Source organism: Trichosurus vulpecula, chromosome 3 (genome assembly GCF_011100635.1).
Source record: "Trichosurus vulpecula isolate mTriVul1 chromosome 3, mTriVul1.pri, whole genome shotgun sequence".
Lineage (NCBI taxonomy): Eukaryota > Metazoa > Chordata > Mammalia > Diprotodontia > Phalangeridae > Trichosurus > Trichosurus vulpecula.
The window spans coordinates 204,634,299-204,661,468 of record NC_050575.1 but is presented as its reverse complement, the minus strand read 5'-3'; the positions used below and the strand labels follow the sequence as shown (position 1 = coordinate 204,661,468).

General features: G+C 44.5%; 1 protein-coding gene and 1 non-coding gene across 2 annotated transcripts; both read left to right on the top strand.

Annotated features, from left to right (window-relative positions):
• The first annotated feature begins 806 nt into the window (after positions 1 to 806).
• GCK (glucokinase) lies at positions 807 to 27,170 on the top strand. Its single transcript, XM_036751406.1, has 10 exons — positions 807 to 1,040; positions 8,618 to 8,780; positions 11,658 to 11,812; positions 12,852 to 12,971; positions 14,173 to 14,268; positions 14,577 to 14,676; positions 18,649 to 18,832; positions 20,726 to 20,881; positions 21,907 to 22,140; positions 25,304 to 27,170. Exons 1-10 carry the CDS (start codon positions 1,011 to 1,013, stop codon positions 25,446 to 25,448), a joined length of 1,383 nt encoding a protein of 460 aa, XP_036607301.1. The 5' UTR covers positions 807 to 1,010; the 3' UTR covers positions 25,449 to 27,170.
• Positions 20,464 to 20,567, top strand: LOC118845128. The gene has a single exon (XR_005010011.1). It is a non-coding gene; the product is annotated as a U6 spliceosomal RNA (small nuclear RNA).

Here is a 27,170-nt window from a genome sequence, read left to right as displayed (position 1 = left end):
GAATTTATTAAGTAGGGAGGTGACATGGTCAGACCTACACTTTAGGAAAATCACTTTCGCGACTGGACAGAGGATGGATTAGAGTGGAGAGAAACTTGAAGCAGCAGACCCGCTATAGTTTATTAAGCAGTTTCCCAATAGTTAAGCACATAGGTTATCAGTATTTAATTATTTCAAAGGAAGCATCAATGAATGATTTTGTTTAGACAAGCCTTCTCCTAGCCCTCCTCCCCGGCCATGCTCCATTCAATAAAATTTAGGAAATAATCCAAACAGTGACCTCTGGGTCAAAGAGTATGATAGATTAACCTTACATTTCCAGAGTTCCCTGTAGATTTGCTATACTTGTATCTGATTAAAAAGTTCGGGTCTTTACAGTCCTTAGTCATGTACCTCACCCCTTAGCTTCATTTTTCCAGTCTCTGGAGTCCTGATTTGCTTCATCTGTCATTGTATATCAGTCCTATCCGATTCCTCTTTGGAGCAAGAAACAGGGCTGTGTGTTTTCTCATTTTCCTGTGTAAAAGGAGGCCAAAGAGGGGATCCCAGCTTCAGAAGCCCTGCTGTGCCCAAGAGCGAAATAAGCTGGCTCCTGGCTCCCCTCCCTCCTCTGCAGACTTCCTCAGTGGCTCCAAGTCAAACAAATCTGGATATCGACAGGTGGAGGGCACTAATCTCAATGCCATGGCCCTGCTTGCCCTGGCCTCATGATAGTGTGTCTGCCTCCCTCCTCTTGCCACACCCCCTGCCTCCTCACTTGTGGCAGAGTATTTCAACAGCTTGTGACCTTCCTTACTTCCAGTGGAGCCACTTCCCATACTAGCCAGAAGCTATTGGCCGGTTGCTGCCCCTAACCTTTCACAGGCAGGATCTAGAAACGGGCTTGTTCTTTTCTGTTGGGGATAGTGAAACTTCAGGCATAAACAGGAACAAGACTTTCTGGTCCTAGGGAGCCTCAGCCAGCAGATCCCCCAAACCCTTGACCTCCTCATGAGAGAAGAGTTGTCACAATGAAACGGAATCAATCAATCTTGGATCTGGTAAGGATCTTCCCAAGAATAAACCTTTCTCTTCTCACTTCAAACATGTCCTAAGAGTTTGGAGAACATCTGCCAGATCCCCTAACAACTAACGGGCCTGAAACTAAGCTGGGATTCATAGGATGGCTGGCTAGGAGCCTTTCTTTGTGTAGTCGTGGGGGCATTCTTAGTGATCAGATCATTTCTTCAGCTTCATAGGTCAAAAACCCTGGGGACTGAGGTCCTGGGATGTACTTGGAGCAATAGCTGTTCGGAGGCTTGGCCAGAAACCCTTGTTGAGGGTCAGATCTATCTCTGGGCAAGTGCCAGCCCCAGGATACAAGGCAGTGGTACCACTTGGAAGAGGAAATCTGGGAGTCAGGTTTCTGGTGCTCTGAGCACCCCTTCTTAACCTGTAGCCTTTCTCCATGGAACACTTCCTTGTTCTTGACTCTCTTGAGACTTGTGGTCAGTGATTCTCTAGAGAGCACCTCCAAGGAGGGGGCCAAAAATGAAGGAATCAATGAATCAGTGATTTATTAAATTTCATTCATTCAATTGATTCATTCAATTTATTATTTCATTTATTAAATGCTCACTATGCGCAAAGCACTGTGCTAAGAGCCTGGGGAATAAATAGAAGAGTATGACAGTCCCTGCTCTCAAGAAGATCATATTGTAATGGGAGAGTCAACATATGGAAGACTTCACCTACAAATCAGATGGAAATGTCCCATGGTCCTCAGGTGTAGCTGCAAAGTGGATGTTAATTCCTCTTCTTTAATAGCAATTCCAGTAACAAAATCATAACCGTTTTTTGATACTGAACCATTTGGCAATGCCAATGGTTTGGTGTCCAGACTTTCTTTTCTGGGTCTTCAGTAGATGTGGCTGTGGCACGGCAGTTGCCAGGTTGCATCTTCCACAAGATTTGCTTCCCAAGATGATGACTGCAGACACTAGCTATCTCAAAGGCATTACTATTCCAAAAGCTCTTGGGTTTAATGTCCTGGGCTGTCTTCAGCTGGATCTGAGAGGACTTGGTGGTCAAGATGGTGGTGGTGACCCAAGTCTCCTGGAACATGTCTCTCAGGGTGCCCCATGTTAGTTCATTGACAATTGGTGGAGATAACTGTCTCCATAGGATCCAGTTTCTCAGATAATGGCCTTGAGGGCTGGGCTAGAAGTAGGACCTGTGTTCTGAAGTGTGCTGCTGCTTCCAGGGCTCCTGTGCTCATTTGTTTGTTGGTAGCTGCTGGTTGGGAGTTGTTACTGGTAATGGTAAGGAAGGTGGGTTCCTTCTCCACAGTTTTTTCCCCTCAATGAAGGCTGTAGGGTCTGGGATGGAAACAGATGCAGTAGTTTGGAGGACAGTCTATTCCCAAGGCTCTTGGATTTAGAGTTCTGGGCTGTCCTCATCAGGGTCTGAGGAAAGATTGTGGTCAAGGTGGTGGTGGTAGTTTGATTTGCCTGGCACAGGCAATCCTATCTCCTTCAAGGTGCCCTTCTCTGCCAGGGAGGAAGAGTTCTCCCGACAGAGTCAGTCCTACAAAGTTCCTTCTATACAAACCCAGAGAAGAGAAGAATGGGGGCAGAGAGAGAAAAGGAGGAAGGGGTATCTGAACAACTGTCACATGCAACAGGGATAAGATTTGCTCTGCCTGGGCCCAGACAAAGCTAGGAGCAATTAGTGAAAGTTCCAGAGAAGCAGGTTTGTAAGGAAAAGCTTCCTAACAAATGGAACTCTCCAAAAGTGGCATGGGCTGTCTCCAGGAGTAGTGTGTTCCCTATCACTGGAGGTCTTCCAGCAGAGGCTGGATGACCACCTGAAAGTATGGAGTACTTCACATTTTTTATATGCAAATTGGACTGGATGCCTGCTGAGGTACCTTTCACATCTAAACTCTTCGACTCAGAGGCAATAAAGGACATGGAGATAGTATTGGATTTGGAGTCGAGTCCTGGATTCAAATTTCACTTCTGCTACTTAACTGCCTTGTGATCTTGGGCTAAACATTTTCCCTCTCTGGACCCCAAGTCTTCATTTGTAAAATGAGGGAGGGAGGATATTTGATCCACAAGGTCCCTTCTGATTCCAAATCTGTGATCTTGTGATCCTGTGATCCTGTAATTTAGTGATGGCCAGGGCCTGTGCCAGGCTTCTTTTAAGTGCCAGCTAAAATCCTGCCTTCTGCAAGAAGACTTTCCCAGTCCCCCTTAATGCCAGTGGTTTCCTTCTGCTGCTCCCTTTCCTTCAGGTTATCCTGTATATATCTTGTTTGTTATATGGAGTTATTTACATGTTTTCTCTTCAAGGGCAGGGACCGTTCTTGCCTTTCTATCTATCTCTTGCACCTAGCACAATGCCTGGCACATCTGCTGTTGTTGTTCAGTTGTTTTCAGTCACGTCTCACTCCTCATGATCCTATTTGGGGTTTTCTTGGCAAAGATACTGGAATGCTTTGCCATTTCTTCTCCAGCTTATTTTACAGATGAGGAAACTGAGGCAAACAGGGTTAGGTGACTTGCCCAGGGTCACACAGCTAGTACATGTCTGAGGTCAGATTTGAACTCAGGTCTTCCTGACTCCAGGCCTGCTGCTCTATCCACTGTACCACTGAGCTGCCCCAACCTGGCACATAGTAAGTACTTAATAAACACTTGTTGATTTGTCTTGACTTGGGTTGAATCTGGGGTGGCTCATTAGAACAGATTAGTGGGCCCACTCTCAGGAGGCTATTGCTTCTTCTTCAGCCTATGCAGGAACTCCCAGAGAAAGAATATACTTGTCCTGAACCAGGGCTGCCTCTCACATATTTGAGGAGTCCCAGATGGGACATCTGACAGAAAGAGCCAGAAAATGGGCTCCCCACTCTGACACAGCCACCACACTTCACCCTGGGCAGTCAGTCCTGAGCAAGCTCCCCTCTCCCCCAGCTCTGACAGGGGCATTTCTGGTAGTTGACAGTGGTGACTCATGACATAGTCCTGAAACAGCTTGGTCAGCATTTGGACAGGGCAACCCACTCCTGGCTTTAGCCCAGGCCTTCCCTATAGCTTCCTGTGTGGGCAGGCTGATGCCGACTGTTTGACATCTGGTGGGAGGGCCAGACAGGTCAGGGGATTCCTCCTGGTGGTGGAGAGTAACACACCTCTCTCCTGATTGCCTTTGACTAAGACTAACTCTGTTACAAACAAGGACAGAAAGCATACAGTAAAGGAGCAGTCTAAAAGAGGAGTCAGAGGGGGGATCTTTAGATGGTAGATGGGCAGAGGCATCTAGGACTAAATGAGGCCCTTGATGGGCTTATATAGAATTGGCACTAGAAGGGCACCCAGACTTCTATTTGCTTTCATGCATGAGAGAGCAGGGAAGAGGAGAAGAGAAGTGTAGCAGAGGTCAGCTACAGGAACAGGGGCAACTACTCATTGTTCGACCAAGTACTTACTATGTGTTGGGTACTACATTAGATACTGGGGATACAATCCCCACTCTCACAGACCTTACATTCTAGTGGGGGAGACCACAAGTGCATATAGAAACATAAAGTGAATAAACACAAATCTATAAAGAGTCATTTGGGAGTGAAGGGGAGAATCAGGAAAGGCTTGGATGTTGAAGGGAGATGCTTGAGCTTTAGTATTTAATTGGCTGCTATTCTACTTTCAAACAATCCTAGCTCCGGAGGTGAATGGAACTTTCAAAGTCATCTAGTCCTAACCCCTCATTTTATAAAGGGGGATCATCTGAAGTCCATTGAGATTGAGACCTCACCCGAGGTCACACAGGTAATAAGTGGCAGAGCCAGGATTTAAACCCAAATCCGGCGACCTTTTCTACTGGACCATGCTGCCTTTCTTGAATTGCATGAATTCAAGGTGAGTGACAGGCTTCATAGGACCTGGGTTGGAATCTTCAGTCCTCTGCTTACCATCTGTGTGACCTTGTACAAGTCTCTTCAACTCATTGGGCCTCGATTTGCTGGTGTTTGAATTAGACAAGCAGCTCTGAAGCTTGTTGGTTTCAGGACCCTTATACACTCTTGAAAAATATTGAGGACCACCTTCAGTCCCCCAAGGACTTTTGTTTACATAGGTTATATCTATTGATATTTACCATATGAGAAATTAAATCACCATAGTGTTGTTATGAAAATAGTTCTGACCTTCTTTGTAGGCCCCCTGAAAGGGCCTCAGGGATGTCCAGAGGACCCCAGACCACCCTTTGAGAAACACTACATTAGGTAATCTCTAAGGTCCTTTCAGCTAGAGGCATTTTGGTATCCTAGGCAAACATCATGAAACAAATATGAATATTGTCCATGCAGCATGAAATGAACTTTGTAATTCATGATATGAAAATACAAAAAGAAATTAAGACAAATTTGAGTGAGTGGGAGAGAAGTAGTTACTATAGGGACATCTAACTGCTGGGTGAATACATGTGTTAAAATTCAATGCCCTGAGGCATTCATTGCCCAAATTGCCCAGTTCTGGTTAAGACAAATTCCAGATCTAAATTCTCTAATTCTATGATCTCTATGCTTTGTCTCTAATACTCATGGTATTGCAAAAAGTTCCAAAGCGGGGGCTGGCAGAGGCAAAAAGCTTGTAAGCAGGGACTTCCAATGAGGAATTCATGTCCTGAGTTTCTGAAGTCAACTTTCCCCCACTGTCCCTAGGAATAAAAAAAATGTTCATTATTAAGCAATGAAGAAACATTTATTAAGTGCATATTGTGTGTCAGACCCTGTTCTAAATGCAGAGGATTTAAAAAGAGGCAAAAGATAGTCCCTGCCCTCAAGGAACTTGTAATTGCATGGGGGAGACAACATGCAAACAAATATGTACAAGCAAGTTATATACAGGATAACAGAGGAAAGGCGCTAGAATTAAGAAGGGTGGGTAAAGGCTTCCTTTAAAAGATGGGATTTTAGTTGGGACTTAGAGGAAGCAAGAGTGACTAGTGTGAAGGCTACAAGGCCAGAGTCCTTGAGGAAAGTGTCCTGCATGTACCTTCTTCCCTCTCCAGTCCATCTCTGGGTACAGATAGCAGGGGATCCCAGGTCCCAGTGCTTTAGAGGGTCCAACTGCTGTAGTGTCAATGACTGGGCAGTAATTTAGGGAGGGGCTAGGAAAGAAAATTTCCACTAGATGGAGCTAAAGAAAATGATATGCAACTTAGCTCTAACAATTAGGAGGAGGAAAACCTGTCCCCTGTGATCTGCCTCCTCTCTTCTTCGTCTCTCACCCCCCAGGCTACAGCCTTCTTTTCTGTGATTTCTTTTATCCTTCAAGAGGGCCCTGGATATTCATTTTAAGCTGCTCCCCCCACCCATTCTGTGCCTGTAATTTCATTCACCAATGTATTCCTGGTATGGAAACTCCCTCCACCAATGCAGATAGGCAGATCAACATAACCAATGGTCTTATAAATTTTCCTGAGGATCTCTGAGATTAAGTGACTTACCCAGGGTAAACAGTTCATATGTGTCAGAAGTAACACTTGAACCCAGGTCTTCCCAGTCCCAAGGTCAGCCTTCTATCTACCATGACAGTTTACCTCTAAACCTATTTTTGCCTGGATAAAAATGGAGGTCACAAAGAATTGGGCACATCTGAAACAACTGAACAAGAATATCAAGTAGAAGGAGCATAATAAATGCTTGTGAATTGAAATTAGAAAAGATGTCATACTAATAAAGATAACTAGCACAGTAAAAAAGGGCACTGGATTTGGAGTAAAAAAATCCAGGTTCAAACCGTGACTCCGCTATGTAATTAGCTGTGTGACCTTGGGTAAGTCACTTAACCAGTAACCTTAGTTTCCTCATCCATAAAATGAGGGATTTGAACTAGATGATCTTTGACTTCCTATGCTCCTAACAGCTCAAATTTCTATAGCATTTTAAGGTTTACAAAGTGCTCGTACAAGTATCATCACCCCCATTATTGTTGTTGTTGTTCAGAGGAGCTAACTGAGATTCAGACTTGCACGTGGTTCAATAAGTGATTTTCACGCTGGAAAGCTTCAGAGCCTAGATTTGGGTTTCCCGTCTCCTAGTCTGGAGCTTTTCCCTCTACATAATACATAGGACTTTTAAACCATAAAATACATGGTATAATGGAAAGAGAATTGGCTCTGGAGTCTGAGGACCTGGGTTCAAATCATGAGTCTACTGCTCACATGAATGACCTTGAGCAGGGTTGCATGACCTTAACCTCCCCAGGCCTGAAAAAATGAGAGAACTGCACTAGATGCCCTTTAAAATGCTTTCTGTTTCTAGATCTAAGAACCTATGATAAATAAATGTCGGAGATGTTTCTGCTACAGTTAATCTTGATGCTTGGTTGATAGTAAAATTGGGGGGGGGAAGACAGCTGTGGAGGGGGTTGCTTCCTTATCTGCTCAGCAGGCTTCTTTCCCTTCCACCTCTCAAGCCAGCTGTGCCATGACGGAGTAAAGAGGGAACATGGCCCCAGAGACAACGTGAGCTGCCTCAGGGAAGGAGCTCCCAGGGTACAAATAATATTTCTGCTGATTGGGTTTCATCCTTCCAAGCCCTGTTAGGGTCATGTTTATCTCATGAGAGCTCTGGAAAGATGGGCAAAGTCAAGATTAGTCAGGAAAACATCTAAGGCGAGGAGGGGCTTTACTTAACAGCACCTGTTATCTCTTTGGGGCTGCCTGGATCACAGGCCAGGAGGTGACTGAATTTCCCTGCTGTTTGTTTATTCTGGATGGGGCTGCTCTATGCTTGGGAGGGACTTAGTGGGACCTAATAAAAAAAAAAGGTCAGATGATGAAAGGGAAACAGGAACTGGTGGGCTCCCAAAGACTGTTATACATTTCCAAGGCTGTTTTGGAACATTATTTTTTAAAAACCGGCATAAAGTGAAGTGAGCAGAACCAGGAGAACATTGTACACAGTAACAGCAATATCGTACAGCCATCAACTGTTAATGACCTAGCTATTCTCAGCAATACAATGATCCAAGACAATTTCAGTGGGCTCATGATGAAAAATGCTATCCACTTCCAGAGAAAGAACTGGTAGAGTCTGAATACAGATCTAAGTTTACTTTATTTTTTTCGTGTTTTTTTCTTTTGGCTCTATGACTTTTTTCACAACATGACTGATATGGAAATATGTTTTGCATGATTGCACATGTATAATCTAAATCAAATTCTTACTGTAAGAGGAAGTGGGGAATTGAGGGAGGGAAAAAATTTGGAACTCAAAATTAAAAAAAAAAAGAATGTTAAAAATTATCTTTACATGTAACTGAGGAAAAATAAAATATTATTTTTTAAAACCTGTACAAATTATTAATGATCTATAAAATAATTTAGAGTTTTGTGTTCATGAAACTACTTAAATTAATACTTTCTTACCAGGATCCAGGAATTTAAATCTTCTGAGTCCAAATCCAGTATTCTAAGTTCAGTATTCTTCTTACCTGTAAAAAATTTTTAAAATTTTAATATGTTTTTTGAAAAGTTCACAATTGGAGGAAGGATTCTTCTTTAGGGACCATGTAACTGTGTCCTTCTCTTTTCACATCTGTGCTCCTGACTCCCCTCTCTCCTGTGGCAGGTGGAGCAAATCTTGTCTGAGTTCAGGCTACAGGAAGAAGACCTAAAGAAGGTGATGAGGCGGATGCAGAAGGAGATGGACCGGGGCCTGCGGCTGGAAACTCATGAAGAAGCCAGTGTGAAGATGCTCCCCACTTATGTGCGCTCCACCCCAGAGGGCTCAGGTAGCTGTGGTCCCATAGATTTCATGAAAGGGCTCATATTTCCCCCAGTTCCCATCCTTGGCCAGACCCTGCCGGGCTCCTATTTCTGTAATTCCTTAAATCTCCACTAGGTGGAGCTCCTCAGATATAGTTTCAAAAAGTTTGTAAAAGAACATTGGGAGGAGGAAAATGCACAGATGTCCCTGTGTCCTGGCCCAGGGTCCGTTCTCAGTTCTATTGGTCCATGACCTTGGTGATCATCTTGTTCAGGGATGATCAAACCCTGGGAATCACTGGCCACCAAACCTACCTCTGTGAACCTGGCTGGGTCTATAACTTGTAGATGGACAATTAATTTTCAAAGTTCTCTTCTGAGATACCATGGAGGTGCAGAGGTGATCTGGGGTTCTTAACAGCTGTGCCAGCAGGGCACAGCTTCTGGCAGATTCTACCGAGCTGGAAAGATTTTGTGTCTGGGTCTGCCAATAGACCTAATGTCTTTTATCTGAGGACCAGCCTGGCGTGGCTCAGAGGGGCTCATCACCAGAGTTTTTTCAGCCACAAAATCTTAAAAAGACTGTTTACGAAAATACCCATCTTCACATCACAGATAATCAAAGTAAGAATTAAGTATAGTGGGAGCCAGTGTAGTCTGATTAGCAAGACTGGTCATCTGCTTAGGGCCCTCTCCTTTTTGATGGGAAAGTCCATCCATCCATTCACTCACTCATCCATTCATTTATTCACTCATCTATCCATCCATCCATCCATTCACTCATCAGTTCAATTCATTTCAAAAGGTTTTTTTTTTGGTTTATTTGTTTGGGTCAAGACCTGATTTCATCAGTATAGGAAGCTCCTATTGTGGAAACTTCCTCCACTGACAGAAATCACAACTGGTCCATAACTCCTAGTCTTAGAGAGCTGCCTGTGGCGCTGACAGGGTAACTTGCCCAGTATCACCCAGCTAATAGGTGTTAGAGGCAGGGTCTGAACCCAGGCCTTACTGACTGCAAAGCTGGCTGTTTATGTCCCTCCTGCTGACTGTCATCAAAGGGTTTCTTAACATGAATAGGATGCTTTGATCTGTCTTGGTAAATCACCTTTCTTTGCTCTGCTGATTTGATGAAAAAAGAGCATTGCATTCTTGGCTTATTCTGGGGAATACTCGGCACTGACCAATTCTTACTCAAGCTCTGTTTTCCTAGATTCTTTGCTGATCACTGCCTTCCGATTTCAGTTATCCACCTAATTTCTCTATGCTTTTGCCTTCCTAACTCCTTTCCCGGGAAAATGCCATTTGACAGATACCATCCCACCTCCTCTGACCCTTCCTACTTGTGTACATTTCAGTGGATGTCAATTTTTTCCTGGGGACAATTTGTTCCACTGACCCTTGACCCCCTCCATAGTCCAGTGTGAGGCCCAGCCATATTTCAGCCCTCTGTAGCCCTCCTACCACTCACAATTGTGAACCTCTAGTCCAGAGGTTCCTAGACTTGTTGGCTTACTATCTCCTTTTCAAAAAAAAAAATAGTGCCCCCTGGAAATCTTCTTTCTTTAACCTTTTAATGGTTTTTTTTAAATCTGCATCATTTCAAAAAAATGACACATCTTAAGTTTAATAATTTAATGTAAATTTGTGGAGTTTTTCCTGCATTGAAATTTTGATGATGCAACATTGCATCATGTAACCATATAGTATCTTATTGTAAACAAGTCATTGCACACACATATTCCTTCTGATGCGTGCTAGACTTCCTGATGATGCACGACAAGCTCGCCTGCCAACACTTGTTTGTTAAGATCTGTCAGCAGACGTGACCACTGATCAGTTATAACTTGCACTTTGTATGTTTATTTGGAAAATAATGTAATCACTGTGACTTTAACTCTGTTATACCACAGATAAAATACGTGCAAACAGCTTTTCAAAATTTTCTTGTCTTCTTTTCTTATGCTTTCACTGATCCCTTATTTTTATTCATTGCCCCCCCAATTGCACACAAGGCTACCACCGCCCCTCTGGGTTGTTCCAGCGCCCCCCAGGGAGCAGTATTGCCCACTTTGGGAACCTATGTCGTAGTCAGAACATCTAACCCCACCATGCTGATAAAGGGAGTGCTGGGGAGTCAGGAGCATACAATCTTGTCCCTTATCTCTGGTTAGCTAGATCTCTCTGCTGCTCTTCTCTGGTCTTGATCCTTCCCATCCCCAGCCTCCTGATGGTTTAAGGGTACTCACAGATCTTGTAGATGTGGACTCACTCTATCAGGAAATGAGGCTGTGTGGTAGAATGGAAAGAGCGTTGGCTATAGAATCAGAGAACCTGGGTTCAAATCCCAGTTATTTGACTTACTCCCTGTTTGAACAGGGGAAAGCCAGTTGACTTCTTTTGGTTTAGTTTTCTCATCTGTAAAAAGAAGAAGTGGGAGAGGGTTGGACTAGAGGACTTCAGAGATCCCTTCCAGCCCTAAATCTATGACCAAATCTATGACTAAATCTTCAAATCCCAGAACTGCTACTTACTCCCTTTGTGACCTTGAGCAAGTCATTTATCCCTGTAAGTCTTATCCTCTCATCTATAAAATGAAGGGGGAGAACGAGATGACCTCTGAGTTCCCTTCCAGATCTAGATCCAGCCCATTGCACAGTCCTTGGGGAAATGATCTCTCTCTCTCTCTGTCTGTCTGTCTGTCTCTGTCTCTCTCTCTCCCATGACCCATCTCTTATGCCTTTCTCTTTCTTCTCTGAATCTGTGGGGTCCCTGCCTGTATTCTGGCCATTTTCCTGCTCCAAAATTAGCTTCCTGATTAAGGCTAGAGGATGTTTTGATGCATCCACTCTGCTTACAGGAGGCATTTAATCAGTGTCTTTTGTTTTTCTCTTGCGTTATAGAAGTAGGAGACTTCCTCTCCTTGGATCTGGGTGGCACCAATTTCCGGGTAATGTTGGTAAAAGTAGGAGAAGGAGAGGAGGGTCAATGGAGTGTGAAGACAAAACATCAGATGTACTCCATCCCTGAGGACGCCATGACAGGCACGGCAGAAATGGTGAGGCCTGGCCTGGGATGACATGCCTAGTCAACTGTGTTCTGTCCTAGGGCCTTAGGAGTGACAGGGGGAACATGGGGGCCATGGGCACAGAGTTCTAGATGAGTCAGGGATGACTTTAGGTCCCCTCCCAATAACTAGTAGTCAGTCTCACAGGAGCACCGCTTCTACTGGGAAAACTCTCCCAAATCCCCAAAGGAATAGCTTCAGAAAGAGAACTCTGGGCTTGACGCCAGTGAGAGTGGGTGGTCCAGACTCAAGGAGCAGCTGCATTAGAGAATTCACTGAACTATAGTGGAAAGAGCCTGGGATTCAAAGCCAGAAGACTTGTACTGGAATCCAGTCTGGGCTATGACATTTTCCAACTAAGTGGCTTGTCAAACTACTTGACTCTTCTCCGTTTCCTCAACTGGAGAGTGGCAGCTCAGGGTGGGAGGGAAATGAAATAATACTTAAGCTACCTACCAGGTACCTCCTTTTGCAAGAAAGGGACCTTATAAAATGTAAACGTCTATGTAAATGTTCATTATCATGTTGGCATTCAGCAGCCAGATACCAAGAGCCATTACTCCTAAGGGTTAGCGCATCTGCCCAAAAAGTGCCTTCCCTTCTGCCAAGATACCCCAGCACTGATTCCATCCCATTCCATTTATCATACATTTGTTAAGTTTCTATTACATACCAGGCACTGGGGATACGAATACAAGGAAACAAACCTACCTCTAACTTCAAAGAGCTTCCTCTCTCCTGGGCATATCCAAAAGATCCCTAAGTCCATAAATACAGTGTCATTTCAAGAAGGAGATAGTAGGATGTGACAGTGTTGAGCCATGGTATTGTTATTACTTCTCCCTGGCTTTAGACTCGTTGCTCAATTGAATGGCTGTGGGTGAGAGTACTGCTACACACCTTCTTCTCATATCCACCCCAGAATCCACTCCCAATGTGGAGTGGACTTCATCCCTGGGGACAAAGTTTTACGGGGTCTTCCTGTCCACTGGGACTTATGGAATCCTCTCTATGTTCATGTCCTTCCCAGCTATTTGACTACATCTCTGAATGTATTTCTGATTTCCTGGACAAACACCAGATGAAACATAAAAAGTTGCCTCTGGGCTTCACATTCTCCTTCCCTGTGCGGCATGAAGACATTGACAAGGTAGGTATTTGGACCAAGGTTCTCTGACCCCAACTCCAGCATCCTTTCCACTGCAATTTGTGGCCTGATACGAACAAGAAGTCTTTAAAAGTAAAAGCAAAAAGTAATACAGTGAGGACTTGTTCAAACTCTCATTTAAAAATGTGAATCTCAGTCTGGCTCTTTTCTCAGTGTCTCAGTGTTCCCCTCCTTCTATACAGTGGGTGGATAGTCCCTATTGTTGGGACAATCTCTTGTTTCTTTTGCCTTCCCCCTACATGCCGAGGTATATAGTTCAGCATGTAGTAGTCACTCAGTAAAGGTCTATTGAGTGAGTGCTCCCTGCCAGATTGATTTTTTTGACTAGGTAAAAGAGGCCATTCTTTGCCTCATTTCTTACCTAGCCTTAATCACTGAATGTGTGTTGCCTCAGACAAACTGAGACCTGGGAAAGACCTTAGCTTAAAAAGGCCAAGGTCTCCTACTCCATCCCAGGCCGTCTCCAGTCATCCTGATCTATATCTTGCCGTTGGACCCATATGGCTCTGAAGGAGACATTGAGACTGGTGGCTTTGCTCAGCTCTGCCTCTCTTAAATCCAATTCACTTACAAACCATGACACCTTCTTGATGCCATGGTCCTCTTTGAGGATGAAGGACAAACAACAACAAACAATTGACTGAGGGAATGAATTAATTGGCACGTGTGTATATACGTATGTGTGCGTATGTATATGTGATGTGAAGTTATTGAGGCTTCTTGGCTGGGGTGAGCTGGAGCCAGGTTAAATGGATTCGTGAGAACTTATTGCTAAATTTTCAGTGTGAGCACTTACACCTTGGAAATCAACAAACAGTTAAAAAATATAGGCTTGATTTGTTGCTTTGTTGATTGTATAATTTAAGAAGGTAGTGAAAAATGTTAATAATGCAAATTAAACTTAAAAGTATGTCCTGTATGCACAAACATATATATGTAATATACATTTTATCTATCTATCTATATACATGTATATACATATATATATACATATATATGATATGAGCTGGTTGTCAAACATTTACCAGCATACTACTGCTTCTGTGAGAAAAGCTGATCATGATTTCTATTTCTTACCACCCTAGAATATATCTCCCAGTAGAGAGAGTTGTTCACAGGAGCTTCCCAAACTTCCAAAACAGCAAATAATAATATATACAAGTGATTTTCCTTCTCCCCAAAGGGAATCCTTCTCAACTGGACAAAAGGCTTCAAAGCATCAGGTGCTGAAGGGAACAACATAGTCGGACTCCTGAGAGATGCTATCAAGCGGCGTGGGGTGAGATGGAAACCTTGCCTATCACGTTACCTTAAGCCTTCTCTCCTTCCTCCCCATCCCTCAGTGTTTTGAACTGAATGGCCTGCCCCAGCTCTGCTTGTCTCCCTTCCTCTTTTCCACCATTGCCTCTAAGGCTAGTGCGGTATTTTCCTATCTTGTGAACACCACCCAGGTTGGGAAGAAAAGCCCTGACTTAGCAAGAGCCCCCACCCCACACACAACAAGCTAAGTCATGGCAGTCCCTTATTCCTCCCTCTCTTTAGTCCTCCTCGGGCTTCCCATCTCCTTATGCTTGTGCTTCTTGGCAGGACTTTGAAATGGATGTTGTTGCCATGGTCAATGACACGGTGGCGACAATGATTTCCTGCTACTATGAAGATCGCCAGTGTGAGGTCGGCATGATTGTTGGTAAGAAACCCTTTCCCTGCCCCTTGTACTTGAGGCTTAAATAATCAGATGCTTTTCCAAAGCTGGAAGGGTCCTCAGAGAATCATCTTTCACATCTAGTGCCATATTCAGTTCTCAAGTTAGAAAAGATAGACAACTCTCCCACTTGTTCCTACCTTTCTATTTTATTCTCTGCTCCCTTCACACATTATACATTCTAGAAAACTAGACTGTTAGCTGCCTCCCCCAACCTCATGCTATTTGTGCATTTGTATTGGCCACCTCTCATGCCTGGAATGCACTCCCTCCACATCTCTCTCACTGAGATCCTTCTGGTCCTTCAAGACCAAGCTCAGATGTCATGTCCTTCAGGATGCCTTCTCCGATCCCTCAGTTGAAAAGTGGTGTCTCTCCCTCAAATTTCCTTGGACTACTTTTAAAAATCATCAGATTTAGAGCTGAAAAGATCCTTAGTGGTCACCTAATCTGACCCTTTCCTTTCACAGTTGTGGAAATTCAGGCACAGAGGGGTTGAGTAGGTTTGCCCAAAGTGATTCAGTTGTGTCAGAGCATAGATTTAAACCCAGGGCTTCTGGCTTCAAATCCACTGCCATTTCCATTAAACCATGCTGTCCCCCCTTTGCCCTGACCCCTTTCAGGGTGCATTATATTTATCTGTGTCGGTTTAGCTGCCTATTAGATTATAAGCTTCTTGAGGGCAGACATAGTGTTCCTTTTGTCTTTGTATCCCCAGTGCCTAGCACAGTGTCTTGCAGGTAGTAGGTACTTATTAAATGCTTCTAGAATGAAACTAAAATTTGTTCTGCTTTAGAGGACTTGAGTCATTTCTTAAGTAATTAACAATACATACAACTGAATCTTTGAACAAAATTTTCCCCCAACAGATTGAATGTGCCAGGCCCACATTTTCCCAGATGAGGGAGGTTAATCAAAAGTAATAATGATAGTTCATGCTACCTCAGAGTCATAACTAAGTCAAAGTAACTGGGGCTTTTCCTTAGGGCACCCAATTTAGTGGGTGCTCATGGTGCTCAGTCATTCAACAGCTTAGTTAACAAGACTAATGAATCAAAATAAGAAACTATTAGATAGTCAGCTGGGTTGCTCTCAACCAACCACCTATGTACAACAAGCCCTCTGGAAGTACCAGGAGTCTCTGTCTCCCTCTCTCACTGCAACTGCCATTGTGACCTCCCCCATAACAAATGGCATCCCAGGATGGATCTCTGTCTTCCACTGGCCATATCCCAAACCCTAAATGAAGGCTCTCTGGTAATATAATTGATCTGTATGTAGTTTCCAAATTCCTGATCCCTAATTTTTTAATTCTTCTGCTTTACCTGAAAAATTTTGCCTTTCTCCAACTCAAATAAGCCTTTGTAGGAGTTGAGTTTTAGACCATGCCTATGGTCGTGGTCAAAACAAATACACCACTGAATGTTGGGCTAGTATTATTGTCATTACTACTTGCATTTATCTAGCATTTTAAGATTTGTAAACGTTTTACACACATTAGTCAACCTGTGTCAGCTTAACTCTCCTGAGTCGTCACCTCTTACTTGACTCCACCTTTAGAGCCATGTAAGAATTTTCTTAGGGGTAATATTAGTTCATCTTGAATCAAGAAAAATTAATTCTGGGAAAAAAAAGAGTTACTTATCTCAACCTAGATTTCTCAAATCTATGGATCGCCCCTGGTTGTTTCAAACAATGTCCCAGTTAACTTAGAAACCAGTGGGATACCCCTTGTATGGAAGGTTTTCCTCATCAAACCATCTCCAAACCATCTGCATTATCCATTTGTATATCTGGAAACTGAGTTCTAGTCTGTTTGAACTTGCATAAGCTTTTCTGAAGCACACACTATTATTGTCTGTTCTTTGCTCTGGCCAAGGGCAATAAAGTGTGGGCCCGACATATGCATACCGTACCCTTTCCCCTTTTTTCTACTTCTATTACTTTCCTTTCTGACCTTGATCTGTTAGGTTAGCTGTAAGGACCACAGCAGAACAGCTCCATCCAGTCCCCCAGAGGAAGCAGTCTTGGGGGATCACATTTGTCCATCTTGTTGTTCCTTTCAGGCTAAGCAAAAACTAGAAACCTAAGTGTGTACCTAGAGCTCAGCAGAGTACCTGGAACATAGTAGGTCCGTAATAAATGCTTCTCAACTTGACTGACCTGTGCAATGCCAAAAACATGGTGACTACTTAGTGTTGTCAGTTCAAGCCAACAATCATTTATCCAGCCCCTACTGTGTGCTGGGCACTAGTACTAGGAATATAAAGTGGAAAATGAAAACAGTCCCAGCCTCCTCCCCTCCACACACACTTTTCCCTAATCAGGAATTTTCATTCTACTGGATGAATAGCCATCATCACAAGTGGATTCCCATCTCCAGCACCCCTGAGGGGCTCTGCTCAGGTTGATGTGAATGAATGAAAGAAAAAGCATTTATTAAATGTGTATGTGTCAGGCACTGTGCTAAGCCCTGGGGATTCAAATACAACAAGAAAGAGAGCTCCTGCCCTCAAGGAACCTAAATTTTAATAAGGGAAAACCACAGTATAAGGGAGCAGTGGCCAGAAAAGGGTATATTGCACGAGGGAGTCACAGAGATGGTGAGTTAAGCCATAGGGTTATTCATTAATTGATGTGACCTTTCCGGCACTGATTTTATTATGTTTCCAGAGCTAGAAAGGGGGAGCTAAGGAGAGCAGTAGTCAGAAGAATAGAGCATGAGTATTACTGGAGAGCTGGGCATAGTTAACTGGGAGCTCCAGTTTGGTACCACTCCCATTTTCTTCCTTTTGTTCATGAATGGGAGTATGGGAACTGTTCCTCAGCTAAGTCAGGGTGAACAGGAGAAGGGAGGGAAGGCCAATACTATATTTAAAGGAACTTCAGGGAAGCCTAGGTGAGTGAGAAAGGAGGAAGGAGGTTATGAAGGTGGCTGCTCCGGGGAAAAGAGGCAGCAGAGAGAGGACTAGGGAAGCCCTGGGTGGGCCTTTCAGGGAGCCCCACTTTGGCTTCAAACAAGGAAAAGCTTCCAAACACTGGAAGCTGTCCAGAAGGGGAATGTGCTGCCCTCCAGGGGGATGGATCCCTCAGAGGATGGCTGACCAAATTATCAATCAGTTAGCAAGCATTTGTTTAGAAACTCCTGTGTTCTAGGCACTGTGCTAGGCACTAGGGATACACATGCAAGACTGCTCCTGCTATTGTGAAGTTTGCATTCTTACAGGATATGATATAACATACATAATATAATACATATAGGCAGAGGTGTGATAGTAAATGCTTAACAAACACACTCTTCAGGAAAAAAGAGTTCTAACACACTTTTAAGTTTAATTTGCATTAACATTTTCTCCATCACCATCTTAAATCTAGACAATCAACAAAACAGTAAGTTAAGCCCTGATTTGTGACTTACTTATTTCCGAGGTATAAGCACTGGCACTGAAATTTTAACAATCAGCTTTTACAAGAACCCATCAGAGCTGGCTCCAGCACCCCGCTGCCCATAGGGGAACAATTGCAAGGAAGGGAGTTTTGGTCTAGGCACCTACAGGGCTGTAAGTGAAGCCTTAGGTCAGTAGATTGCTGTGTCCTGTCTACTAATAGCAATAATATTGATTTGAATATTGTTCTGGGTGTGAAAGCAAGAGGAGGAGGAAAGGTGGTGTGGGGGTGGTGGCAGGGCTGATGACCAGGGGCTTCATGGGCTGTTCTCATGAGTGGCTGAATGGGATGTGAAGCATAAGCTGAGGCAGGCCAGATAGCGTGGGCTAGAAAGAGGTGATGCTTCTTGCCCCGTTGCTGAGTGACATTGTCTTGTGGGAGGTGGCAAGAGTACCCTCGTCTCCATTTCCCCCACTCTTACTCCTGGGAATGCCTAGAACTCAGGTGTGCTTCTCTGATCACACATCTGGCAGCCCAGCAGATGCCCACATGAGGTCTGTCTGTCCCTAGGCACAGGGTGTAATGCCTGCTACATGGAGGAGATGGAGAACGTGGAACTGGTGGAAGGGGATGAAGGCCGGATGTGTGTGAATACCGAGTGGGGAGCCTTCGGGGATGCTGGGGAACTTGACGAGTTCCTGTTGGAGTATGACCGGGTGGTGGACGAGACCTCCCTGAACCCCGGTCAGCAGCTGTAAGGACCCTGTGGGCACAACTCTCTGATTCCCAAGCCCTGCTCCTCATCCTTCCCATCACAATCATGTGACTGCTCCTCTCCCCTGCAGCCCCCTCCCTCAACCTTGCCCTGCCCTGATTGTCCTCTCCTCTCAACAGCAATGTACCCTGCACTATCTAGTGTAAAGGGAAATTCTTTACTCTAATACTGCTGAGTTCCTGTCACATCATATATGTGAATGTGCACTGGAACATGGTCTTGTGCATTTAAACTTAATGCAATAATAATGCTGTCTCTAAAGAGACGTGAGAATCTCTCCTTATACATTCCTTCCTTTGCTTCTTTCTGTTCCCTTCTCCCACCTTCTCAGACTTGTTCTCTCTTCCGTGAATTGACATCTGGAGGAGATTCTCTTTCTGTCTTCCAAGGACAGGTGATAGTTCTCCCACTCATATGGGGAAAATTGTCCAATGTATGTGCACAACCCCTCACTGCCTTACTAAGAAGCACCATGAGGGTCTTGGGATGTAGAGCCAGAGATAGGATGTAAAGGCCTCATACTAGGGCCTGGCTATCAGGACAAAGTTATCTGGCTCCCAGAATGGAAGATTACTAAGGACTCGGGGCAGTTAGGATGTCCCCCATGTCCATGCACACATACCACAGCAGAGTTGGGGAATTCCTAAAGCTATAGGGCCTAAATGCTTCAGCATTTGAAAATGAGAATTAAATTTTAAAACATTAAAGCGAAAAAAATCATCCAAGTCTATCTATTCAAGATGATCTTGCAGTCCTGACATAGTGCAGGAGCTGCCATGAAATTCATCTCTGTGTAAGAGGCTTTTCTGTGTTATCTAACCTTCTGTTTTCTGTCACTTCTCAAGTGGGCCAGACCCAGAAATAATGATCTTGTTTTTAAATAGTCCTTGGGGAAGGAGGGTTTATAATTTTCCTTCATACTGCAGATTAACCAAATTTTGGAGGAAGAAGGGAAGACCCCAGAAATCATCTATCACAGCCCCCCCCAATTTCACAGAAGAAGAAACTGAGGCCCACATCCCACAGATAGGCATTGACAGAGCCAGACCTGGGTCTCCTGACGCCCAGTCCAGGATTCTTTCTTTTTGAAAAAAAAAAAGGTGTTATTAGTGATTTTAATGGCACGTGATTATTTCTCCTTAATCCTCCCTATTCCAAGTAGAAAGTTCCCGTGTCACAAAGATGTACAATGAAATGCACCACACTGATCCAGGGACCATGTGTGACAGTCCATGCATGCCTTGTTCCCTAATCTACTCCACCACAACCCTGCTTTGTAATAAAGAAAAACAGGAAAGCAAAACCAATGAATGTAGCAATCATGTCTGCCCACATCTGCTTCCAGTGTTCTTTGTTTTTCAATTTTTCAAATTGGCATTTTTTTTGCATTCTTTCCATTATGTTCCCTCCCTAAATTATTTTGCTTCTTTTCACAGATGAAGGAAATCAGCACACATGTCCACCCAATGTCCTTTTTGTGAGGTCAAAGGCTAGTCATTCCCATAAATGGATACATTCACATGGAGGGTCACACCACTCTAGATCTCCAGAAGCCATTGAGAGGACCCCTTGAGCATGCAGGTCCAGACGCTTAGATATTTAAACTCTGGGCTCACTTTGGCGGTACATATATTAAAATTGGAATGATACTGAAAGATTAGCTTGGTCCCTGTGCAATGATGACATGCAGATTTGTGAAGCATTCTATATTTTTAAAACAGACCAGAAAAGATATTTGAGTTATTTTCTTATGGCATAGGCCCAAGGCTCTAATGCTAAGGGTTAGGGAAGGGCAGGGGTAGCCAGACCTGGGGTCATTTGAATGGGGTGTGACTGTCCCTTGATGACCAGGGCTCTCCTTCACCCACACAGTTATGAAAAGATCATCGGAGGCAAGTACATGGGGGAGATCGTGAGGCTGGTTCTACTGAAGTTGGTGGATGAGAATTTGCTCTTCAACGGGGAAGCATCTGAACAGCTGAGGACCCGGGGGGCCTTCGAGACCCGTTTTGTCTCCCAAGTGGAGAGGTATCACACCACTACGTGCTCAGTCATCCTGTCTCCTCAGGCTCCACAGGGTACAGTGTCCTGGAGTAGGAGCCCTCCCTCCAGACAGAACTCTCTATGGCCAGCTAGCTAGCTCACAGCCCCTGCCCTGGGAAGGCTCCTGACATGTTTTCAATTCATATTAAACACCTTAGATTTTATGTAAATCTGAACTTAGTTCCCACCTCTCATATACTTTTCCCAGAGTTAAGCTATCACCAACCAAATGACCAAAGGACACAAAAACAATACCTCCTATAATAGATAGAAAGCTGACTTTAGAATCAGGAAGACCTAGATTCATATCCTGACTCTGACACACGCTTGCTGTGTGACTCTGGGTGAGCCACTCATGCTCTCTGAGTCCCAGGCAACAGTCTAAAGATCAGTGGCTAATCTACATCAGTGGAAGCAATTTCCACACAGGGAGTTCCCTCAAGTATTTAAACGTTCCATGTGGATATATGGTCTCATTTACATGGGTATTCCCTCCAGTGATAAAGATTGAAATCCATCCATGCCTATCCATCCTGTGGGATTCTCTAGTCCATGGCTATATAAATTCAACATGGCAGTCCACCCAATGTGTCAAAGAACCTTTTAATTTTCTCTTGACATCTCAAGGAATACTATAAGGGCATTATGCTTTGCTATAAGGATAAGAGCTGTCCTTATACCAATAAAATCACAAGTCTGGATCAAAAAGACCACTTCTCCTCCTGGAAAAAAAACACCCCCAAACCAAAAACTAAACAAACAAAACCCATCAGGTCAATTAGAGAGGTCTAGTAACCCAGTTGGCCTTTCATTTGGAACTCAGCAGACTGAATTCTGGGGTGGCAGCTTGCCAACCCAGCCACATGCACATGCGTACCCATACAAAGCCCACACTATCCAAGGCAGCAGATTCAACACAAGCTCAATTGACAGGCCCTGCTCTTCCCTTCTTGTTTGGTCATCCAGTACAGACAGCTCTCCAGCAATGCCCTCTGTCTCCCTTCCCATAGTGATTCTGGGGACCGAAAGCAGATCTACAACATTCTGAGTACTCTGGGACTGCTCCCCTCCACAACAGACTGTGATATTGTGCGCATGGCCTGTGAGAGTGTTTCTACGCGGGCAGCCCAAATGTGCTCTGCAGGGCTGGCAGGTGTTATCAATCGCATGCGGGAGAGTCGCAGCGAGGAGGTCATGAGGATCACTGTAGGTGTGGATGGCTCTGTCTACAAACTGCACCCCAGGTGAGTCCCACCCCAGAGATGGTGATGGTGTATGTTCTCTGGACAGAGGCAGATAGATACAACCATTCCCAAACCATTGACAGTCCTGAGATGAATTAGAAATTCAAGATCCAAGGCTGGTAAGCAGCAGGAAAAGGCTGAACCAGATATATAAAGTTCTGTCCATCCGCAATCTAACCTTGGTATCTTGAGGCTATGGTCTTCAGATAGAAACCCTTTCTAATATTTCAGTATTCCAGAGGGAATCTTCCATGTGGAAACTCCCTCCACTGATATAGATTCCCAATTGGCCCATAATTTAGAGTCACAGAGAGTCACCTAGAGCCCCAAGAGGGTAAAGTGAGGGTAAGGCCATGGTCACATAGCTAGAGTGTGTCAGAGGCAAGATTTGAACTCGGCTCCTACTGACTCAAGGACCAGCCGTCTCCAGCCTTGTGCCTCCTCAATCACCTTGGGAATCTTTCCTGGGTTCATAAGGTGATATTAGAACGCCCCCTTTCTGAATTGAGCCTAGAAGGCCCCTTTGCCACCTACAGGGACAGGTCAGCATTCTTTTCCTCATGTCCCATATCAGTCACTTGAGCTTCTTTGTCAGGGCACAGGTTCAAAACTGTACTCGTCCACTTTCTCCACTCTCTTCTAGGCTACAAAACAATACTTGATCAGGAGGACTGGAGTAAGGCTTTCCAGTTAGTCAGTCAATAAGCATTCCTAAAGCACCTACTATGTGCCAGACACTGTGCTAAGCCCTGGGGCTCCTGCAACAGTGTTTGGTGAAGCGAGAAAGGAAAAGAGAAAGTGTCAAGCTCTGGCTTTAATTCCATTTCCCCACTTCTGGGAAGGTTCAGACCTTTCCCTCCCCTTATTCCTTCCTGATCCTTCTACCCCCTCCCTCAGTCCAAAGTGACAGAGAGGGGCAAGAAGCCTAGTTAAAGCCAAACTTGGGTAACATTTTCGCTTCTCTGCAACTTGATGACTTTAAGTGTGGTTCTGAAGCCAGAGGGACTGAGTTTAAATACCACTTCTGATGCTTAATATAGTTATGATCTTGGGCAGGTTACTTAACACTCCTGGGCCTCAGTTTCCTCATGTGTAAAGTAAGGGTGTTGAGCTAGATGGCTCCTGAGGTGCTTTCCAGATCTCTAGTCCTTTGAATGTCTCTGGGCCTCAGTCAGTTGACAAGTATTTATTAAGCATCTGCTGTGTGCACAGGCTCTGTGTTATGCGCTAATGATCCAAAAAAAGGCCAAAAATGGGCATTCACACTTTATTGGAAGGGACAGCAACTGTGTACAAACAAGAGATATACAGGATTAAATGGAAATAATCAATGGAGAGAAGGCACTAGCATTAAGGGTAGCTAGGTGGCCGCCGTAGTACACAGAGTGCCTGGCCTGGAGTCAGGAAGCTTCATCTTCCTTAGTTCAAATCTTCCTCAGTTCAAATCTGGCCTCAGACACTTAGTAGCTGTGTGAGCCTGGGCAAGTCACTTAACCCTGTTTGCCTCAGTTTCCTCATCTGTAAAATGAGCTGGAGAAGGAAGTGGCAAAAACCCCAAATGGGATCCCAAGGAGACTGAAAAATGACTGAATGCTATCATTAAGGAGGATCAGGAAAGGGTTCTTGTAGAAGGTGGGATTTTAGTGGAAACTTGAAGGAAGCCAGGGAAGACAGGAAGTGAAGATGAGGAGAGAAGGAGAATTTCAGGCCTGAGGAATGACCAATGAAAATACCCAGAGCCAGGAGATGGAGCATCTTGCTGGAGAAACAGCAAAGAAACCAGTCACTAGATCGCACAGTACATGGGTGAAGTAAGGTGTAACAAGACTGGGAAGGTTAGAGGGGGGCGGATTATAAAGGTCTTTGAATGCCAAACAAAGGACTTTGTATATTGTGATAGGAGCCACTGTACTTCACTGACATGACCAGACTTGCTCTTTAAGATTAATTTGACGCTAAGTAGAGGATGGATGGGACTGGGAAGAGACCTGAGACAGGTAGACCAGCAAGCAGGTTATTGCGGTAGTCTAGGCAAGAAGCAAAGAGGGCCTCTACCAGGATAGGGACAATGTCAGAGGAGAGGTGAGATATTATAAAGGTAGAATTGATGGGACTTGGTAACTACTTAAATTTGTGGAGTGAGAGTGAGGAGTTGAGAAGGACACCTAGAAGTATGGTGGTGCCCTTGGCAGGAAAATTAGAGGGGATGACTTGGGGGTGGGGATAGTGGGGCAGGGAGAAGACAATGAGTTCAATTTTGGACATGTTGAGCTTAAGATGTCTATGGGACAGAAGGTTTAAGCTGTTCAATAGGCATTTGGAGATGTGAGACTGAAAGTTGAGAGAGAGGTTAGGGCTGGATAAATAGATCTGGGAATAATCAGCATAGAGAGGATAATTGAATCCATAAGAACTGATGAGATCACCAAACAAAATAGTATAGCGATAGAAAAGAAGAGGGCCAAGAATAGTTAGTGGGCATGATGTGGATGAAGATCCAGTAAAGAAGACTGAGAGTGAGTAGGTAGGAGTAGTTTCTTAATATTTAAATAAGGGAATTATGGGACTAGAAATAGCGAATTAGGACTTAGAAGAACCTAGTTCCCTGAAGTAAAGCTCTGAACATGAACCTGAAGGAACAATGATTTTAAAAAAAGAGAAATCAACTACAATATCTCTATCCAGTCCAAGACACAAAAAAAGATTGCCAGAATTCTATAGAAGTACAGAGGGTAGACAAGTTACCTAAAGAGAATTTTAGAAAAATTAGATATGATAGCTTTCTGGCAATTAGTTAACGGTAACTAAAAGGAAGTTACAAATTTCTCAAGTATTTATGACACGTTTATAAAAACTGACAATGTTTTAGGGCAGAAAAACCTTGCAGAAAAGCAAAAATGGATATAGAATGTAAAAGGAGAAAATTGAATTAGATGGCCTATGAGGACCATCCCAGTTCTATATCTATGATCCTGTGATCAATATCCCCTTTGTGCCTACCTTTGAGGGCTGATTGGACAACTCCAGAGCAGAGAGAAGGTAAAGGCCCTGTGTACAGGAGACAGGAGGGATGTAGGTGGAGCTGCTGAAGGGCTCACTTCTTTCTGACCTGCCAATGGTCTTCTCACCCCGTATTAACTACTCCTCTCTTGTGTCTATACAGCTTCAAACATCGATTCCATGCTACTGTGCGGCAGCTGGCACCCTGTTGTGACATCACTTTTATCCAATCAGAGGAGGGCAGTGGACGGGGTGCTGCCCTTGTCTCTGCTGTGGCCTGCAAAAAGGCCTGCATGCTTAACCAGTGAAGGCAGGTGTAGCCCCTGCCTGCCTAGGCAACTGCCAGGGGCAGTGCTCACAGGAAGCTGCTCCCCAGCTCCTTCAGCCCTTGGTCCAGGACAGAACTTCTGCCCCCTTTCACCTTGAGGAGGCTGGGCTTTTATTGATAGCAAGTGCCATGGAAGATATACTCTTGGGGTTGTTTCTTCTCACAAAGGAGGAAGCTGAGGGATGCAAAGCAGCTTGTTTTTCTCCATGCAGCAGCTGACTGCCTCTCCATGGATGTGGGACTTGACAACCGTTGGTATCTGTGTGCAGTACTCAGCTCAGGACGAGGGGGAAATGTGAGGACCAGGGGGAAAAGACCTGACAGAGAAGGAATGGCCTCAAACAGATCTGTAACAAGGAATTTTTGCATCTGGATCAAGGGAAAGGAAGATGCTGGGGGGAATTCACTTGGGGTGCAGCCATTGGGGAAGAAAGAGTACTCCAGGGCACCACAAGATTTTTATGCTGCTGAACGACTGACTTGTACTGGGTGGCAGTAGGTGGAGTGGGGGAAACTAGAGACCAGAGTTCAGCCAATAGAGGAAGAAAGTATGCCCTGGGTCAGGTGCAGTTAGCACCCTCCAAATTTTGGTGCCCTGGGACAAAATCTTTGTTATTCCTCTCTACTTAATAGCTCTGACCTTGAAGAATGACCTCCTATACAACTCTGCCCAAGCCCACCAACATAGCCAGGACATTGTGTCTCCCTCCCCCATCTCCTCATACCTCTCCCACCCCCAGTCTCTTATCCTCTCTTCCTAGCTGGTAGCCAGGGGCTTAATTGAAACCTAGTGGTGGCCAGGGATGGTCTATTCCTGTAAAATGGTGGGTATGGCTCTAGCCTGACAGTAGGGATCCTAGTTCTCCTGATAACACCACAGCCAACTTCCTTTTTAATGGCTGACCTGTATATATTTGCTGCTTCTATCAGGGTAAGCTCCTGGATCCCTGGCATGGCAAGTCAGCTTCACTACAACCATCCAGACTTTGCCAGTCTGTTCCCCACTAGTGTCACCAGGCTGTACTCAGACTCAAAAGATTCTCCCTTTCTTCTCACCTAAGTCCCACAAAGGCAGGAGCCTACGTATATCAGCCCTAGGGGTGTTGGGGGGGGGTCTATATGGGAATAACCTATTCTACTTGTGCCATTGAGACAACCAAAGACCACAGATTCCCTGAATCTTCAGGCAAGTTGGCATTCCTTTTTCTCCTAGGAAATATACCCAGTAAAACAAAATGAAACTGAACCCCAGTAAGAGGGAAGACCTTCCCCCTGACCCCTCCACCCAAGCTTAGTGAGTCGATTGAGCCATTATAGCCTCATGAGATATCCCTGCATGCTAGAAACACATACCACCTCATAACCACAACCAGGCCATTATGCATAGAAGACAAAAGGCTCTTCCTGCCTCTCTCTTGGCAGGGGAGCCTGTATAATCTCCCTGGGGCTCTTATTGTAAGACTCCTTCCCCAGTCACTCTCCGGAGGAAGGCTCTGGAGCCAGGCCTTAATACTGGCATCTGTAGATTATATACCTGTTGAACCACAAAGTCCTGGGTATCACACACACAAACACACATACACACGTAAAACCCAGCCCTTCCTTTTCCACATCGTAAAGCCACCATACTCATCATAGTCCTTCTCCAATTCCTTCCCTGATTGTCTTTTTATTTTTAAATAAAGAAAAATTTGAAATATGG